The 19,446-nt window shown below is 43.4% G+C and overlaps 1 protein-coding gene across 1 annotated transcript in view; it reads left to right on the top strand.

Annotated features, from left to right (window-relative positions):
• The window catches only part of LOC308315110 (CUB and sushi domain-containing protein 1-like), a 694,698-nt gene that overhangs the window by 482,673 nt on the left and 192,579 nt on the right, over positions 1–19,446 (top strand). The window contains exons 25-26 of the mRNA XM_080762946.1: positions 8,877–9,033; positions 16,077–16,268. Coding sequence (XP_080619072.1) covers positions 8,877–9,033; positions 16,077–16,268 — 349 coding nt within the window. The remainder of the gene's footprint in view (positions 1–8,876; positions 9,034–16,076; positions 16,269–19,446) is intronic.

Here is a 19,446-nt window from a genome sequence, read left to right as displayed (position 1 = left end):
TAGAGCCCTGTTGCCTTCCGAGGCAGCCGGACTGTCCACCATTCCTTCTTCCATCTCCATCCCTTTACCTTTCTCTTTCCTACTATTCACTCTTATTTGGGATTATCTTTTTTCTTCTGGGTAGCTTAACCAACAATAATGCATCATAATCAGAGTATGTTTTGTGTTAATAATCTATATCTGCTAAGTAACTAATAACTCAAGTTGTCAAATAATTGCAGTGGAGTAAAAAGTGCAATCTTTGCCTCTGAGATGTTCTGTGATATACAGTAGAAGTATGAATTATTGGAAAAAGTAAATGTGCAAAGCTGAGGCAAAGCAATGCAGTTTATACTCTGATTAGCCTATTGTGTGTCCACACTAGGTGAGTAATTATCGTGTAACATTTGGAGTAATGAACAGCCTTGGTGCTGGAGCTATTCAGTAGGAAGTACCTTCACGTTTTGAAACATGGATATGTTGTCCGTGCCAGACACCCCTATCATCCCTATCGTTATTTGCAATAGCGCATGTTATTGTGCATTTGTCTACAAGCTCACTTTACCAATACATTCACAACCACATGCATTTACACTGTCACCTCTGTCTTCCACAAAAAGGAAATGAGAGAAAGGAGATTCTAATTATTTGATAGTCAGTATAATGGAGTGCCACACACTTCAACACTTCAACAAGCAGAGTGCCTTCTCACGCCATGCACACAAAAGAGAAGTCAAATATGATAACACAAGTAAAAGGAATGACAATAGTAAGTAAGAGAACCGCAATGCTTTAAACGTTGGAACAGCAGTCAAACTCAATGCAGTATACGAAGCCACTTAATGCTTAAATAGACATTTCGTAATACTTTTAACTCCGCTGGTTTATTCTAGCTAAAGGTTTGCAAATATTGACAACACAAATAAGTTTTACAGCATAAAACCAAATGTAATCAAGGCTCGATCATCTATTCCATTTTGCATGGTTCAAAAGCTTAAATATCCAACTGGAGAGTTAACAAATCCTTGCTGATTACACTGATCCAATCAGCATAATGAGTTATAATCAAATATGTGTTCTTTAAATTGTAGGATATATAAATAAATAACCACTTAAACCCCATTTGCTTTGTCGGGCCTCTAGTTAGTCTAGTATTTCTCTCTACCAAATCTCTTCAAAATTAGCTGCTTGTATTGCACTTTTATAGCACTTTCGATCGATCAAGCCATAATGCTACTTGCGTTAGCATCGGGTAGCTACCTGTTGTTGTAATGGCAATGGATCGCCCATCTTAGATCGTCCTCGCCATAATAATCCATTCTATATGTTTCTTTCAATCGCCTGTATCTCCTATTCCTTGTCCCAGATGGCATTTTAGGACAAAACAACGTTTCTTTGACGGCACAGAGCCGACGATGTGGAGCCCTCCAGTGCCCCGGTATAGACCCATCTTGTAAACAAGGCCTGTCCAGGTCCTGTTCCACTAGACTTACACTTTTTTGAGAAACGGAAAAGAGTGTGTGTGTGTGTGTGTGTGTGTGTGTGTGTGTGTGTGTGTGTGTGTGTGTGTGTGTGTGTGTGTGTGTGTGTGTGTGTGTGTGTGTGTGTGTGTGTGTGTGTGTGTGTGTGTGTGTGTGTGTGTGTGTGTGTGTGTGCATGAGGGCGTGAGTGCATATGTAATTGCGTAAATGTAAAATGAATTTAAAAGCTTAGCGAAAGATTGGTGGGCAAGTTATTCTGATTGCCTACACTGGAGCAACCTGTGTAAAACATGGTGCCTGGAGGAGAGGGAGACCACATGCGGCTTCAGAAATGAAATTATACAGGAATCATACGGGACTATTTCACACTTTGCTTTTATCCCAGACTTCACCCAAAATTGCATGTGAAATGGGTTAAGTCAGAGTTGTTTCCTTCTTTGTCCAGTGCTGATCTGGGCATGAGCCTGCCTTTGATAGGACATTATTTGATATTTATTAGAGAAAGCTGACGGGTCATTATATTGGTCCTAATCTAAAGGACATGGAACAAAATTAATGAAACATTAGCCCAGCTATTGTTGCGTGCTCCGTTCTAGACTAAGCTATTTGATAATTACATTGGTTCTGCCTGTATGTCTTCCCTACAGCGGACATTGGAGTGTGTGTGTGTGTGTGTGTGTGTGTGTGTCTGTGTGTGTGTGTGCGTGTGCGTGTGTGTGTGCATTACATCTGTAATATAAAATTGCAGTGTAAAACAATGTTCCCTGTAATCACTCTGATGATTAATACACAGCCTTACGCATGTTAACTTACAGGGTTTTCTCTGTGCGTGTGTGCATGCGTGCACATAGCTGTGTTGTTTTACATTAACCTCTAGGAGTTATGACGTCTATTAGCAGGTATAAGTATTAACTATAGTACTTCTAAAAGCACAGTATATGTGTCAGTCTCTTTGCATTCTGGTAGAGTTGTAAAGTCACCTGACCCTACCTCAGGGCTCTGACTAGCAAGCGCTTCAGATAGAGAACTGGTGACTCGCTGCCCTCTTGACTTGGTAATGGACTGATGATGAATATTACAATAAGCCCCAGGGAGGAGGAGAGGTAGAGAGAGGCGCACGCCACGCACGCACGCCACGCACACGTCACACACACACACACGACACTGTACATCTTCAATGTTTGTGTTTACACAAACCCGGAAAGCTGGGCATAGGAATAGGCAAGTACTAACAAGAAAAGCAGAGCAGTGACACTATAGTGAGACACTAGCAGGCTAAAGGCCAACGTAAGTCAAAAACATGCCAGCGAAGCAAACATTGAACATCTGGAGCAGTTCAGAACACACTAACCTTCCATTCATGCAAATGAGGTGAACTCCCAGCGAGAGTATATGCTAACCTTATAAGCCTGCTAACGAAACTAGAGTCTGCTAGCCTTATGCTGTCCTTAATGCTCGGCTAATAAGTCTAATATACTCTCTCTCCAGGGCAATGAGAGAGCACTGATAGTTTTTAGCATATGGTGTTTTTCTCAAATTAACACTGCAGGCCATAACAGCCAAAATGTGGAAGAAAGTTGACTGGATGTGAATCATGAGACTTCACAGCAGTAGTAGTTTCATTCCAGTTTATATCCAGTTTTTAGATCAGCCGTGAGGATAATTTCATAAATGCTGTTATTAACTATAATCTGCTATCCACTCCACTCTCTTATACAATTATCACTTTGTCATGGATATGTGTTAGGTGCTATATTCTATTTTAAAAGCACATTTTAGGTAAATTGTGTGCCATCAGTCATTCTGTTTCAGTAGGCCAGTAGTTGCTTTGTGCTGGAGGATCGTTTAGTTAATTGTAAAGGAGAGAATGGGCTCAATTACAAGCCGTTGTCCACTCTTTTGAGTTTAATAACGTCCCAGACAATGATATGTCATAGAGAGTCATTTTTAATATTGTTTAGAGTTAGTTTATGTCCCGCTTCAACTTCCAAAGTCAGAAGTCTTGCACTTGGCTGTCTTTGTCTCAGTCAGCAGGGCAGGATGGGCCACCCTCATTCATACTGGATATTGGATTTATGACAGACTTTAATTCTGAACAGCCGTACGGCCGTATGATCTATCTGTGCTGTCTTCCCTCATCGGTTAATTCTTATATTGCAGCTGTTAGCAAAGTCTCAGTGTCCCACTATAAGCCTAGACCATAACTTTTAGCTGTCTTTCAAGCATTTTTGGACATTATGACAGATTTCAGCTGAGACTACTGCATTTCCCCCCTCCAAAGAAGTATAATATAACATATTTTATAGATCAAAATAAATAATAAATAAATCTCATTTCTCTTCAACGCAAGGATGTGTATAAAAGATAGCGAATCGCTGACCATTTGGAAATTTCTATTGATTCTAAAGTTCCGTTCCATTCCATTCCTCTTGTGCCATTCCTATTTGGCACACGTACCAGCCTAATTGTACATCCCTTCATTTCACCTACGTAATGTACAAGCCTAACATACAGCATGACTAAAAATGTTGGAAAGCCATTTAGACAAGACCCATAAGAAGAGTAACAGTAACGCTTTTTGTCTCCACCAGGCCAAAGGCATGGGGAGAGAGTATGTTTTGCACTCCGTCCGCCAACTTTTGCACACACACACTCCCTGGATGTCAACGATGAACCTCTGCCCCAAAATTTCCAGAACGGCCTGTTATAGCGCCACCGGGAGGCCGCTTTGTGCAAAACAAGTTTTTGGACAGTACATTTACAGATTTTGTCCAAACAAGACTTTGTACACAATTGGTACACGGTCTCTCTAGAGCCATTCAACGAAACGGGTCTTTCAGATTTCTCAGACTCCATCCTGATTGGCTAAGATTGGCTTCCAAAGTTCGCAGGAGTGCTCAGTTTCAAACAAAATGCTGCAAATCATGAACACATCATGTGATTTCCGTGAAATTCCGTGACATTCCCACTAGGCAGAGGAAGAAATGCGTTTTTATATTGCTCCTAAACATTTTATATTGTTAATATTGCTCCTAAACATTTTGCCAAACATCACACACACGTTCCTATCCTCCCGGTGGAGACCTGTGCCCAGAAGGTTTACAATGCTTTACACTGTGGGCCTTTTGTGACAGACTCCAGCAAAAAGTGCCTCATCTCGCCAGAATGAAAATGGAGTAAATCAATAAATAAACTCGTTTTATTTATTTATGTGATTTTCTTTTTTTTTAGCCCAGGGACTGTTGACATATAAGGGCTAACCAAGTGCCCTGAAATGGACTCCATTTTGGTGCTGGCTGGGGTACATCTATTCAGATAGTTTCCAGTTTCCAGTTCTCTCTCTCTCTCTCTCTCCCCCCCAGCAGGGCGCATTCTCTCTCTCTCTCTCTCTCTCTCTCTCTCTCTCTCTCTCTCTCTCTCTCTCTCTCTCTCTCTCTCTCTCTCTCTCTCTCTCCCCCCCAGCAGGGCACATTGATTTTCAAGTCTCCCAGACACATAAAGTACTTTAGAAAAAGAGACACATTACACTTCGCTCTCATCAAACAGTTCCTTCTCTCATCCACATTGTGGAGTACATTTGGGAGTAATCTTCCAGATTGTGTGAATTGGGCACTCAGTCCCTGGAAAGATGTGTTCCAGCTCACAAATACTGTGAGCCTGTGTGTGTGTGTGTGTGTGTGTGTGTGTGTGTGTGTGTGTGTGTGTGTGTGTGTGTGTGTGTGTGTGTGTGTGTGTGTGTGTGTGTGTGTGTGTGTGGTGTGTGTGTGTGTGTGTGTGTGTGTGTGTGTGTGTGTGTGTGTGTGTGTGTGTGTGTGTGTGTGTGTGTGTGTGTGTGTGTGTGTGTGTGTGTGTGTGTGTGTGTGTGTGCGTGCGTGCGTGCGTGCGTGCGTGCGTGCGTGTGTGTGCGCGCGCGCGCATGCGCGTGTGTGTGTCCAGCTCACAAATACTGTGAGCCTCCTTCAACTCCCTCCCACAACTCTCTGTCTGTGTGTGTGTGTGTGTGCGCACGCGCGTGCGTGCTTGCGTGCGTGCCTGCGCAATTATTCAGGTGTGTGTATGTGTGCTGCTGTGACACTGTCAGTTTTGTCGTATCTTACGTCCTTACCTTTCCCATGGGACATTTCTATTGTCCAGGTGCAGAGCTGAGAGAGAGAGAGAGAGAGAGATGGTAGGAATGTGCAGGAATGGTTTTTATCAGTGTAATAGAGAAAGTGAAAGACGTCAATGGTGTGGTATTGGTTGGGGTGCTGGTGGTGGTGCCTCCATGGCAGCAGGGAGAGAGGAGAGTGGAGGGGTGCAGATGGTGACATGTTGATATATGAGCTGCAGACCTTTTCATTAACAATACTGAGTTTTCTGTGTGAGAGAGAGAGAGAGAGAGAGAGGGAGAGCGCTTGGGCATGGAGCTACAGTATGGGGGATAAAGACATGCCAGTGGTTCCCGAACGGTGTTTTAGGCCACACATTATTACATACAACTATTATTTATTATGTGTACCACTTTTAATCAGGTGCCCCTATTTTGGGCGACAATATAGCAGATCTACAAGATCAAAGCGTTTTGCTTTTGTGAGCAATGATACACTGCTATTTCCGCTCTGAATACGTCCATGGCTTCAGATTTGGACTTGCCACTGCTATAGAGTAGATGCCATGCCTCCCAGCGTACAACTCCCTCTCCCTTTCATTCTCTTACACTCAGACGCTTGGGTTGCCCCGATCCCATCACGTGATCGGAAATCGGGTCAGATCACGTCATTTTCAAGCAAAATAATGTCATCCCTAGAAATATAAATTTCGGATCAGGAAAAATCCATATCGGCAGATACTCAAAATCAAATTATTGGAATTGGAACGCATGCACGCGCGAGCGCACACACACACACACACACACACACACACACACACACACACACACACACACACACACACACACACACACACACACTTATTAAATTACAGTCTGTAACCCATTGCTTCTTGAACAGTCCCAGTGAACATGCAGACAGAAGCTCTTATTGCTGTTGGTTTCTGTTGTGGGGTTTAGCAATGTCTCTCTCCGTTGCCATTCTTCAGTGAAAGTGGTTTTCCTCTCTCTGCCGACATGTGGACAAAAATTGGATACACTCATCACAGCTGGATACAGCCTCGACATCAATTAACTGTCACATGGAAAACAGAAAATAATAATAACTTTCAAATTCAATCCCCTGGAATGTGATTATAACCGAAATGGTTTCTGTTACATCATCTGCCTAGCACAAACATGAAACCATTTAAATGATTTCATATTTAGCATATTAAAATGTCTCCCGTGAACCTCTTTGTATTATGTCAATTTCTTTCATACATTCTACTGAAAATTATGATTGGAAATGCATACATTATTGCTTTTAAAGGGGTCAGGAACACTAAACCATTGAGGCGTTAACTCAGATCTAGTTTTTGCTTGAGATACAGTAGTATCGCCCTGTCACCAATTGTGACAGGGCCATATGAATTATGTATAGCCAACTACGCCACCTGGGGAATTCGCGCCCCAGGAGATATTTAAGAAGATATAGCTATGAACACCCCGAGTACTTAATGACTCCTCAACACAGATTTGTTGTACAATGTATAAAGGCAGGCAGAAACGTGGTTAACAAAAGGTACAGAAGTTGTATTAATTTAATTGGTCAGCAATTAGGTCAGTTAATATCCATACGTAAACCAATTCATTATCCAATCCATAAGACAATACATCAATCAAAAATATATTTCAGCTATCAACAAGAAGAATAGATGCATCCATACAGGATAAAAGTGCTAGTAATAGCCACAACAAAAATAGTAATCGCAGACTAAAGCAAAAAGGGCATTACCACCACCACTGGACGGCTGTCAGCTTCTCCCCCGCACCGGTCCTGTAATGAGAATATAGGCCTACAGTCAACAAATACGTTGCATGCATCTTTGCATGCTTCAATAACTGCATTTGTTCAGCCGACAATAATTTATGAATTCAATTCACCTTTTTTTCTAAAGTAGGTAAATGTCAATGCCATTGTAGTGTCATTTTTCAACACGGCTGTACATAAATATGGAGGTGGTGAATTGGTGATAGTACTTTCTCCCACTCTCTGTATCTTCTGTGCTTCTCAGTCTCAATGCCCATTTCAAATGCATTTTCTAAAACTGTGGTTCTCAATCAGTGGTCCTTTAGGGGGTTCCAGGTGGTCCCCAGCTAAATATTAGAGTTGGTAACCAAATGGACCCTTCTCTTAGCGTTTTGTACATTTCTTTGGTGGCCCACTTGCCATATCCTAACAGCAACCAGTGACCCAACATGACTAAGGTGGTTGTAGCTGACCTGTGACCAACATTGCCGCATGCTGTCCCCTGGTGGGGTAAAGTGGGCACAGGTGGGAACAACCCACACATTGGTCTTGTACAGTCAAGTGGCAATTGCAGTCGACAGAGACTCCAACAATCCTCCTGGCTGTCACTTCTTGTTTTCTTTCAACAGGCTTTCTTAAGCTTCTAGATTTTGTTCTGTAGCCACTGTGTATCTTGAGTGGTTGCAAAGATATCTTGGTAATTGGAATGTTTCGGAATGTATATGTTACTTGGTAGTCTGATTGCCTTTAATTCATGACTTGCCCAACCATGTCTGAAAGTGACGACAGGGTTGCAACTATCGATATATTTTTTAGCGATAATTGTATCGATTACTTTTTTGATTAATTGAATAATGGAGAAGTAAAGTGCTTTTTTATAATTGTTATCAATAAATCAATTAACCATTTAAGCCTTATTTCGTACTTTGTCAGACAGTGTCATATTGAAAATGGCACAGATCTACAAACTTGTAGACGGCTATTTAAATCAACGTACAAATATTGTATTACCTATAATGACATGGCCCAAAATAGGTATTGGTTATGTATCAATTATTTTATTACCCATTCAGGACCGGAACCCCTTTTGGTGTTTTACGCATTATTTAATACTTTAGCTATTGAAAAATAGCTAAACTCTACAAGCTCATAGCGCGGCACAGAGTGCCATGCTACGAGCTTGTAGATCTGCTTTTTTATCGTGAAAATGTGGTGCAAATCTTTGAATATATATTCTTTCAGAGCGAACGCTTTTAAATCTTCTTTCTGGGCGGTCCCTGGAACAACAATATTTTCAGATGGGGGTCTGCAGCCAAATACAGATCATTCTGGGGGTCCTTGACATAGTTTGAGAACCACTGACATTTTTTCATAAAACTATCAGGGTTTAGAAGACATTTGTAGAATCAGCCTCAGGTCTAAATGTTTAAATGATAGATTATCAGTAGTTTTTATAGTTGTTTACCCGATTAACCAATTAACTCTCCTAGTTTGGCCATGTTGTCTTCTGATTGACAAGCTGTGTTTGTCCTGGCAGGTGTATGATGGGGAGGACAGCTCGTCGCGTCACCTCGGCAACTTCACACTTGGGGACATGATGGGTCCCGTCATCAACAGCACGTCCAACCACCTGTCGCTGGAGTTCAACAGCAACGCTTCTGGAACCGCGCAGGGCTTCCGGCTCACCTATAACAGTGAGTTCATTTAGATATCCCCGCTGAACACAACACGCGTATGCTGCGTTCACACGGGCAGATGCAAAGATACAGTCTACCATTTGTTTTCAATGGTATAATAATATGACTATGTCATCATTTCTTGTTTGTAAAGCTTTGTAAAGCTTTCAGTTTTTTTTCCAATTCAAAATTGCTTTAGTTTTAGTCAGGGCCAGATTAACCCCCATGAGTGCCCCTGTGCAGATCATTTTTAATGCCCCCCCCCCCCCCCCCCCCCCCAATAGCGCGAGCACGACCAACCCCGAACACATGGAACACAATAAGGTATAGGCAAATAGTACAACTTCACTGGAATACAACTGGCAACCATTGCAATAAATTACATTGGTTTTCTTTTTTTTTACCAGTAAAATGCATTTCAGAAATGTGACTCTCACAGATTTTTTTTTTTTAATGGCATTTTCTGGCCATTTCTGGGCATTTTCCGGGCACCAAAACCATCTGGGCACTAGGGACATGTGGGCACCAGGACAACTGGGCACTAGGGACATATGGGCACTAGGGACCTGTGGGCACCGGGACATGTGGGCACCATGGACCTGTGGGCACCGGGACATGTGGGCACCAGGACAACTGGGCACTAGGGACATGTTGGCACCTGGACAACTTGGCAGTTGTCCATGTGCCCACATGTCCCTAGTGCCCGTTTCCAGTTTGGGAAACACTGACTGTTCTACCTGCAAAAGTTTTTCAGAGGCAGATCTCACCAAGTCGCGCGCCAAAATTTTGGGGGCCCTTGGGGGACATTTTGGGGGCCTTTACAGCAATTTCACATGAGAAATGTACCATCTGATGTTATTTATATTATTAACTTCTTCCCTCCATTAACAGTGTTTATAAACTTTTTATAAAGGGCAGAGATTGTTTTTGCTGCGCTGGTTGTGGCTGGCTGGCCTGACCTGCCCCTGTGCAGCTGCACATAGCAGCGGATGGTTAATCCGGCCCTGGTTTTAGTTAACTACAGTATAATAACCCTGCACATGCACGATGCATAGAAGGTTGCAGGTACTATACATTTGCACGCACAGCCGCACACGAACACACGCACGCACGCACGTGCGCACACAAACACACGCACGCACGCACGTGCGCACACAAACACACGCACGCACGCAGAAACGGAATGGTTAATGGAATTCAAAATAGTGTGTTAGGGAGCGAGTAGCATCTGCTGTGGGAGCCAGTGAGGCTATTAGTAGAACATTAATCTGTTAGTCATTAAAGGAAAAGGTGAGACACACATCTGGAGCGATGGACGAACGGAGAGAGATGGATGAGTGAGTGGATGGACGGGGAGTGGACGGCCGACGTGTGAATGGATGATGTCGTTTAAAGCCGTTTGGCGAATTGACAGGTGGATTGATGGAGGTTTTTTATTGTGACTTGAGGTCTCCAAAAAAAGATAAATGAGGACGTGCTCTTTGTTTAAGTAGGCCCTATAGGTTGGATTATACGTAGCTCTATATACTGTCTTTAGGCCATGTTGTTGTTAGAGGAACAGAGTGTCCCACAGCTGTTCGTGCCATGAAGATTGGACAGGAGTGAAATTCACAGCAGTTCTACAGCCATAATTGGATGGATGAGTGTCACTGTAGGGCACACACCATGTGTCTCCATATTTCATCTATTTTGATCGTGAGCGTGTAGATATATTAGCCTTTTTTGGGAAATGTTTTTAATTTGTTTTGGAAAGATTTTTACATGCCCAAAATATTAGCCCCATGTTAATTGAAAGTGGTTAAGTCAGACTTTTTTGATTTTTTTTAATAAATATTTGATTTAACCAATAAAGTAGGGTCAGTGTAAATAAGGAAAAGCAGTAAAGATTCTGACACAGATCGATGAAAACACTTATTTATTGAAAACTACGGAATAATACTTCAAACTAGAGTTCCCAACTTCCTACCACCTCCCAAACATGTGGGGCACGAGGGTAAGCACCTTATATTTTGAATTTGTACATGTATGGAGTAGCTAAGTCTGAAATGTACAAATGTACAATCTACAAGCTCATACTGTAGTGTGGCACGAGTGTCGTGCAGATCTGCTATTTTTTAATAATCTTGAAAATGTGGCGCAAATCTTTGAATATATATACTTTCCCAGCGAGCATTTTTCATCATCATCATTGATTTAACTCACGACCATGATCACATGGTTTGGAGCACAGATTCATAAAAGTATACAATCGGAAGTATACAATACATTACAGATTACACGATATACATAGACATATCGGAAGGCTTTCCCTTTTAACTCAAATCTTTGCTTCTGGGGTGTCCCTGGAACAACATATTTTCAGATGGGGGTTCGGCGGCCAAATACATATAATTCTGGGGCTCCTTGACATGAAATAGTTTGAGAACCACTGAGAAAGAGAACATAGGTTTTTCAGAAAATGTGTAGAATCTGGTCTGTCCTAAATGTGTGCTAAAGAACATTCTTCCATGCTCATGTCTGTGGATTGAATGGAGTAAAGCTCTGACAACAAAGAGCATGCAACCCATTTTGGAACCCCTTTTGGTGTTAGCATTATGTTATGCTTTAGCTATTGAAAATAGCAGATCTACAAGCTCATAGCGAGTGACGTGCTACGAGCTTGTAGGTCTGATAGTTTTGAAAAACCGAAGAACGACTGACATAGAAACATAGCTTTTTCAGAAAACTGTCAGGATGTAGAAGTCATTTTTAGAATCTGATCTCAGGTCAGAATGGGTTAAGCCATTAAGTACAATATCTCCACTTTCCCACAAACTTAACATGGACCACATTCTCTCCACTTCCATCCAGGGAGCATATACAGTACAGACAGTATGGTATGGGGCTCAACATTGACAGGTTGGTGTGGGATAATAATACCATGAGAGGACATAGGATATATATACTGTACGCACATAGACAGGTGGGTGCTGGGCTAAAGGGACATCAGTTGACAGATGGACGGACACTGTAGTACGTACAAAAAAAAATACTTCTACTTAAACAAATAAATCAAAATAAGTCTTGTTGTACGGTTGTACCTATTATGGTGTGCGTGCGGGCTCCATCCATCTTTCAACGGATAATAATATCATGGCAACCCGTCTGACTTTACCAAATGAATAAATAAACATGGATATTTAGATAAGACATCTTTTTTATTTACCCTTATAATGACAAACATATTAGGCTATATATATTTCATAATTCATTAAAAAAATCAAATATTTGCCACAGACATGGACAAGTCTTTCCACGGACACGTCTGTCCGCCTTAATGTGTAATTGTATGGACACGTTGACGACCCCTGACCCCTGGCCTACCGTAAACCGGCCAGTGCCGAATCATCCCCCCCAAGGGCCCTGGCGCTACACCAAATCAAAAGGCCACATGCACGCACACTTGCAATCTGATTTGCTTGTGCGTAAAAGTTTGTAAATACATCAAAGCTACGAATATAATCCATTTAGAATGGATGCCGTGGCCCAGAGGAGAGGTCATCAGGTGGTCTCCAACCTTCTTAGAGTGTTTCAACCCTCAACCACTACACTCTCAGTTGGCGGGTCAGCAGTGATTGGCCAAGTCACTGCCCCTCTCCTCCAGGCTTCCAGATTTAGACAAGTCCGTCCACCCCGCATGCAGCCATCACCGAGGCGAGAGGGAGAGCCACACCCGGCCAACAGGGAAGTACGAAAAACCTGCCGGCCAGGTGCAGCAAACCAGTGCACCCTCCCCGTGGACCTGCCCACTGTCCTTTCTCCCCTGCTAGAACTAGCAGGAAGCTCTCTCTTGCCTTGTGTGTTCTTGGGGGACATCAGGCACTGGGAGGTCTCTAGGACTATGGTTTAACAATTGAGAACGACAGTTTTTGTATTTCTGTGCCCAGTGAATGAATGAGTGTGTGCGTTCAGAACACCGCCAGCACTATCAGCGTTGCTCCCATAGAGTTATAAGGCTGCTCCCATAGAGTTATAAGGCTGCTCCCATGTTATAAGGCTGCCCCCATAGAGTTATAACTAAGGCTGCTCCCATAGAGTTATAAGGCTGCTCCCATAGTTATAAGGCTGCTCCCATGTTATAAGGCTGCCCCCATAGAGTTATAACTAAGGCTGCTCCCATAGAGTTATATGGCTGCTCTGCTCCCATAGAGTTATAAGGCTGCTCCCATAGTTTTAAGGCTGCTCCTATATAATTATAAGGCTGCTCCCATAGAGTTATAAGGCTGCGCCCCTGCTCCCATAGAGTTATAAGGCTGCTCCCATAGTTATAAGGCTGCTCCTATATAATTATAAGGCTGCTCCCATAGAGTTATAAGGCTGCGCCCCTGCTCCCATAGAGTTATAAGGCTACTCACAGACGCTGGATCTGCTATTTTTGAGTCTCCTCCCACCGAGTGGTTAAGCTACTGTCGGATGACCAAAAACACTTCCTGGGCTGGGGTTCCTGTGTTGCGTGACATTTAAATCAGTGACTATGAATACGGTTTCGACGGCCTGACTGCCTGGCATAGTCTCACCTAAACTGACCTATACATTGCTTAACAAGAACGATGTGTACGAGGAAAACAAGAAATGACTCAAGTCATTATATGTCAGCTTGCATTCCATTCTCTTGCATATTGTACCTTAGTGGGACTTTCTGTAGTCGTGTTAGCAGTCTCTACTCTGTAGTCATGGTGCGGTGGGGGAGGGGAGAGCGGGCCTTTGCCCGTGGGGCTTATAGTGTCCCATTGGCCGTATAGGGCTAGTCTCCCATTGGCTTAGAGGCCAGTCAATCATGAAAATCTCGCCACTACATCGCTACTAGTACTCTGGGGCGGGCTAACTTGTTGTGCGTGTGCGTGCGTGTGCAGCCATGTGTGCGTGTGTGTGTGTGTGTGTGTGTGTGTGTGTGTGTGTGTGTGTGTGTGTGTGTGTGTGTGCGTGTGCGCACGTGTGCGTGTGCAGCTACTCTTGCAAACCCTTCGAGCGATCAGCACCAAACTTTTTTGTGCAGACCCAGAGGAGGTCGCTGCTCCAAATGTTATTGCCATCCGTCATTGACAGCCATGTTGTTTTATGTCTTGGTACATCCATTACCTCGGACCCATAGCGTCCCTTGGACCAGTGAGAGCCCCAGTGCTCAGTGGGTCAAAGCTGCACGCGGTGCACCCGCCCCAGACGGCAAATCACACAGACAGAGGCGGGAGAGATGCAGGCCACTCGAAGCTCACCTCCGGCAGCTTGTTTTTAGACTATTAAATGCTGTACATTTTAGGCAATAAATATACCATTTAAGTGCCCAATATTAACTAATTTCTACAACTGCCAGTTAAAAAAAAAGAAGGAAAAATACACTACAGCAGTGCATTTCTGCATTTCTCTTTGAAGTGGTATTGGTGTGTTGCCTACTTCAGAGCACTGCATTTTCTAATTGCTCAGTGCAGCTATAGTATAGCGTCAGAGGCTTTGTGTTTGCTGCTGAGCATCCCTGTATGTGTCACGGTGTGAATTGGGTGTTATGTTCCACCACTCTGTAGCTCTTTGTTCTCTTCTGCTCAAATAATGGCACTATCATCTCATCTAAACACATATTGTCAACGCACACTGTGGGTTCTAATCAGAGCCGCCGCTAGGCACACGCGTAGGGCACCGCGCCGAGGCCCAGGGGGCACCAACATGTGTCAAGCCCATCCTCATCATAATATTTTTTTTCCCCCCGCCGCCTAAACAATGAGTCACAACCTACGTGTGTCCTCGAGTTGCATGTGTGGCGTGCCCAACTGCCCATGTGGATGTGCTCAGAGCTGAAGCGGCCCCTCCTCCCCGCCTGTTCTGGCAGTGAGTTGCATTGTTCTTGTGGTGGTTCTTGGGGCGGTGGTGGCTAGAGTGACCCGATGGAAACCGCAAGGTTCGCAGTTCGAACCCAGGCTCCCCAGAGTTAGTGTCGAAGTAGCCTGTGCTAACGCTAGACCTTTCTGGCCTAGGTGGGAGGGCCGCGGCTCAGATTTGCGCACACCCTGATTGGTTCACCGATCTGTCCGTCAGCCCCGGTCTCAGTGCAGCCCATGCGTAAATCCAGGCTTTAATTTTTAGTGCAGACGAAATGAAAGCCTGGGTATCGAGGCTAGTGTCGAAGTGTCCTTGAGCAAGACTATGAATGCCTAATTGCCCCCGGGGTGCAGGTTGGTGCCTTGCATGGATTCCTCCGGCATCGGTGTGTGAATGTGTGTGTGAATGGGTGAATGTAATGCACAATCTCTGTAAAGCGCCTTGGATAAAGGCACTATATAAAATGCACCATTTACCATTTTCTTGTGAAGCAGTTGTTCCCTAATATCTGTTTACATAACCACGGTTATTGCATAACCTCCAGTTTTGTGCATAGAAGTAAAGTATTTATATAGATTGTTTAGTCCAGTAGTTCTCAAAATTGGGTATACATGCAGGAACCCCCAGGGTTCCTTGAGGACAGGTTTGTAAGGAATACCACGGTCCCTTACGCCCATATGGGTCCATTTTCGTTCCATGCGTTTACTCTCAGAGTTATGTGGGCCCACTGTCCTTGAAATTAAACTCAGTTTGAGAACCACTGCTTCACTCCATTTAGCCAAAGGAGACATCTACCCAGGCCCAGACAGTCACTACCAAATAACCCGCAAGCTCCCAGCGGTAGATTAACATGGAGCAGATTGAATGCAGATAATATGCTCCTCATCAGCTCTGCGTGAAGAAGACAATTACCTTTATTAATCCCCATGAGGATCATTTTGTAAGTGTAATGGGGTCTGTTTGGTTCCATTTACACTTTCTTGATTAAATTAGCGCTCGGGATTTTACTGTGTACTACAAACCCCTTCCTGTGGGATTTTGGGAGTGTCAGGGTGACATTATGTGCTCTTGCCCAAAACTACTCTGACTCACTTCTGTTTGAGTAACTGACCCAGTTTCTGTGTGTGTGTGTCTGTGTGTGTGTGTGTGTGTGTGTGTGTGTTTCGTGCGTGCGTGCGTGCGCGTATGTGCCTGCCTGCCTGTGTCTCTAGGTTTCGACCTGATTCACTGCGAGGAGCCAGGTGTGCCTACGTACGGCTATAAGATCCAGGACGACGGTCACTATGCCAGCACGTACGTCCTGTACTCGTGTAACCCTGGATACAGTCTCCATGGCAGCAGCACGCTCACCTGCCTCAGCGGAGACCGGCGCGTCTGGGACAGGCCACTCCCCTCCTGTTTAGGTACGTATACCGTATGCTAGCCCAGGTCACCTGTGAACAGCAGTGGTGGTGGGTTTTTTACTTTAAGTAAAAGTATCAATACTGCAATATAGAAATACTCTGTTACAAGTACACGTCTGGAATTCATTGTATATGCCAAGTAGGGTTGTCCCGCTCTTATCACGAGATCGGGAATCTGGGCCGCAGGGCTCCAGACTAACTTTTTTCACCACCGTCCCAAAATACAATTTGAACCATCCCGAAGTAAATGTAGCAATGAATAGTGACTACAGTAGTGATCAGGACATCCCTAATGCCAAGTATTGGCATCAATGTACTTAAAGTACTGATTATGCACAATGTCTCATTTCACGTTTGCAAATGTATCAAAAATCTTTTGAAAATAGCAGATCTACAAGCTCACAGTGTGTCACATCTAATGCTAGCCTAACTACCTGTAAGTTATACAGTATGCCTTGTTCAGATTGGCGGCCCAAATCCAGCACAAATCTGATTTCCGCCCGATGTGAGTGAAGCCTGAAGATGGCAGGAATGTGATTCCAATCTGATTTGAACATTTGATCTAATTCCAATCTATCCAAAAATAGATTGGGCTGTCTATGTATTTGCAAGAGAATCACTGTTTACTTATTTACATATTCATACATTTAATGCTAAATAGCTCAATTTGAAACCATTGAATCGCAATAATGAAATAATATCGTCCATGTATTGTAAATCACATCGTATCGCTGTTACAACATTTTACAGCGATTTCTTTATTATTATTTACTATACTGTAGTCCTACTAGACCCCAATAGATTACATCTGGCCACAGTCGTTGCTTTCTGTGTCTCTGAACGAACAACTGACTACTAGGGGGCTGCCATTGTGTGTTGTAGGCTCAATACATCAGTTTGTCACCATATCATGTCATTTCCTGGGGTCTAGTAGGACTATATTTTTAAAAAAAAGTATAAATACATTGCGGTAAAAAAATACATATTTAGGTTCAGGTTCATTTATTTAGGTAACATGAAACACAAAAACACAGTAAAAAGGCACACATAGAACAATAAAACAGGATGGCAGTTCAAGGTATCAGTGTAACATTGAAATTCATAACAATTTCAGAACAGTTGTATAAAGAAATCATCTAGATACAGGCACGAAGGAGATACAGGCACGAAGGAGAACTTATATCTATTGCTTTTGGCCCCTGGAACTTTTATGTGAATGCCAGAGGGAAGCAGCTTGAACTCAGAGCTGAGGGGATGGGAGTTGTCCGTACAAATGGACTTGGCTTTCTTAAGCACCTGATTTTTTTAAAACTTGATCTAGACTACTGAAATTAACTCCGGCAATCTTTGAGGCCGTTCTCACAATCCTGCCAAGGTGCATGTTTAGGTTTCCATACCAACAAATGATGGAGAAGGAGATAACTGACTCAATAAAGGCACTGTAGAACAGTTTCATTAGGGATTTATCAACCTGAAATTTGGTGAGCTGCCTCAAGCAAATGTTGTTGGCCTTTCTTGCACAGCATGTCACAGTTCACATCGAATTTCAGCTTGATGTCAAATGTAGTACCCAAGTATTTGTGAGTGGTCACCAGGTCAACTTGCTCACCATGAACAACACTGGTCTGGGGAACTGGGGTGGGATCTCCTGAAGTCGACACACATTTCCTTGGTTTTCGAGACATTCAGTTGGAGAAAGGCATCCCCACACCAAGAGAGAAAGTCTTCAAGTACTTGGCCATGACCAACACAATCATTATTTGTATATAAAATATACAAAAAAACAGGCACAAACAGGCACAAACATTCCTTTGCCCCGGTCTCTATTCACACACTGAATGCTGCTGTGGGTAGATCGAGGATATAACCTTATATCTTTACTGTATTATCTCGTGCCATGTCTATGCACATGCACTTTTATGACCTATCGCATAGCACTTTAAAGCACTTTAACGCCTGCACTTAAATGGTTGTGTGCACCTTTGTACTCTGGTATCCGCTATGTGAACTGGTTGTTTGTTTGTACTGTTTCATTCATTGTTTAATGTACTGTCTATGCTGCAACCCAATTTGCCCTTCGGGGACACTAAATAAACTTGAACCTTGAACCTTGAAGAAGGCAGACGGCCCAGGCGGTTCAAGGTTCAAGGTTAGCTTTATTGTCCCTTGCGGGAAATTGGTTTGCAGCCAGATCATAGTAAAAATACACACAAAACCACACAATAACAACATTCAATACAAGACTAAGAACAGGGCACTAAGAGACAGAGAATTCATGACATACAGTAGTAGCAAAGTCAGCAAAAGTGCATTAGTGGGCAGTATGTGCAAAAGGGCAAGAATAAAGTGCTATTTGCTGTTCAGTAGTTGAATAGCAGCTGGGACAAATGTTAATTTGAACCGATTGGTCTTTGTGGCGGGCACCCTCAGCCGACGACCTGAGGGCAACAGTTCAAACTCAGACCGAAGTGGGTCATCCAATACCTCCAGGAGGTTCTCTTAAGCATCTGCCTCTTGTACAGATCTATAAGTTGGGCTTGGGTTCTCCCAGAAATGTTACTGGCCACTTTGACGAGGCTGCTGAGCCTGTTCTTGTTTGCTAAGGTCAGGTTACCATACCAGGCAACCATACAAAAAGAGTACAGATTCAATAAAACTTCTATAAAAAAGAGTCATCATAACAGATGAGACATTAAAGGAACGCATTTTCCTCAGGAAAAAAAAGCCGCTGCTGGATTTTTTTAGAAGTGGAGGCAACATGAGAGTCAAATGAGATTTTGTTGTCCAGAACGACACCCAAGTATTTGTAGCTCTCTACGACTTCAATTTCTGTGCCCTTGATGAGTGTAGGAGCAGGACTGGGAGGAGTCCGTCTAAAGTTGAGTCCGTCTAAAGTGGCGTAACCGTCTGGGCACCCGACTGGTAATCCAGTCGCAGTGTGCCGCGGGTTCGACTCCCGAGCCCGACACGGCCTTTACTGCATGCCTTCCCCCATCTCTCTCCCGTTTCCTGTCAGCCTACTGTCTGTCCCTTAAAAAAAACAAAACAATAAAAGGTGTAAGCCGCAAAAGATATCTTAAAAAAAAAAGAAGGCAGACAATACACAACGATGTGAGCCGGTATAAGGTGATAATACAGTAGATTGGATAAAATTCCATTTACTTTTACCTGTTGTGAT

The sequence above is a fragment of the Protomyctophum bolini genome, assembly GCF_963924005.1.
Source record: "Protomyctophum bolini genome assembly, chromosome: 1".
Classification (NCBI taxonomy): Eukaryota; Metazoa; Chordata; class Actinopteri; order Myctophiformes; family Myctophidae; genus Protomyctophum; species Protomyctophum bolini.
The sequence above is the reverse complement of the archived record's forward strand: the minus strand, read 5'-3'. Positions and strand labels throughout refer to the sequence as shown.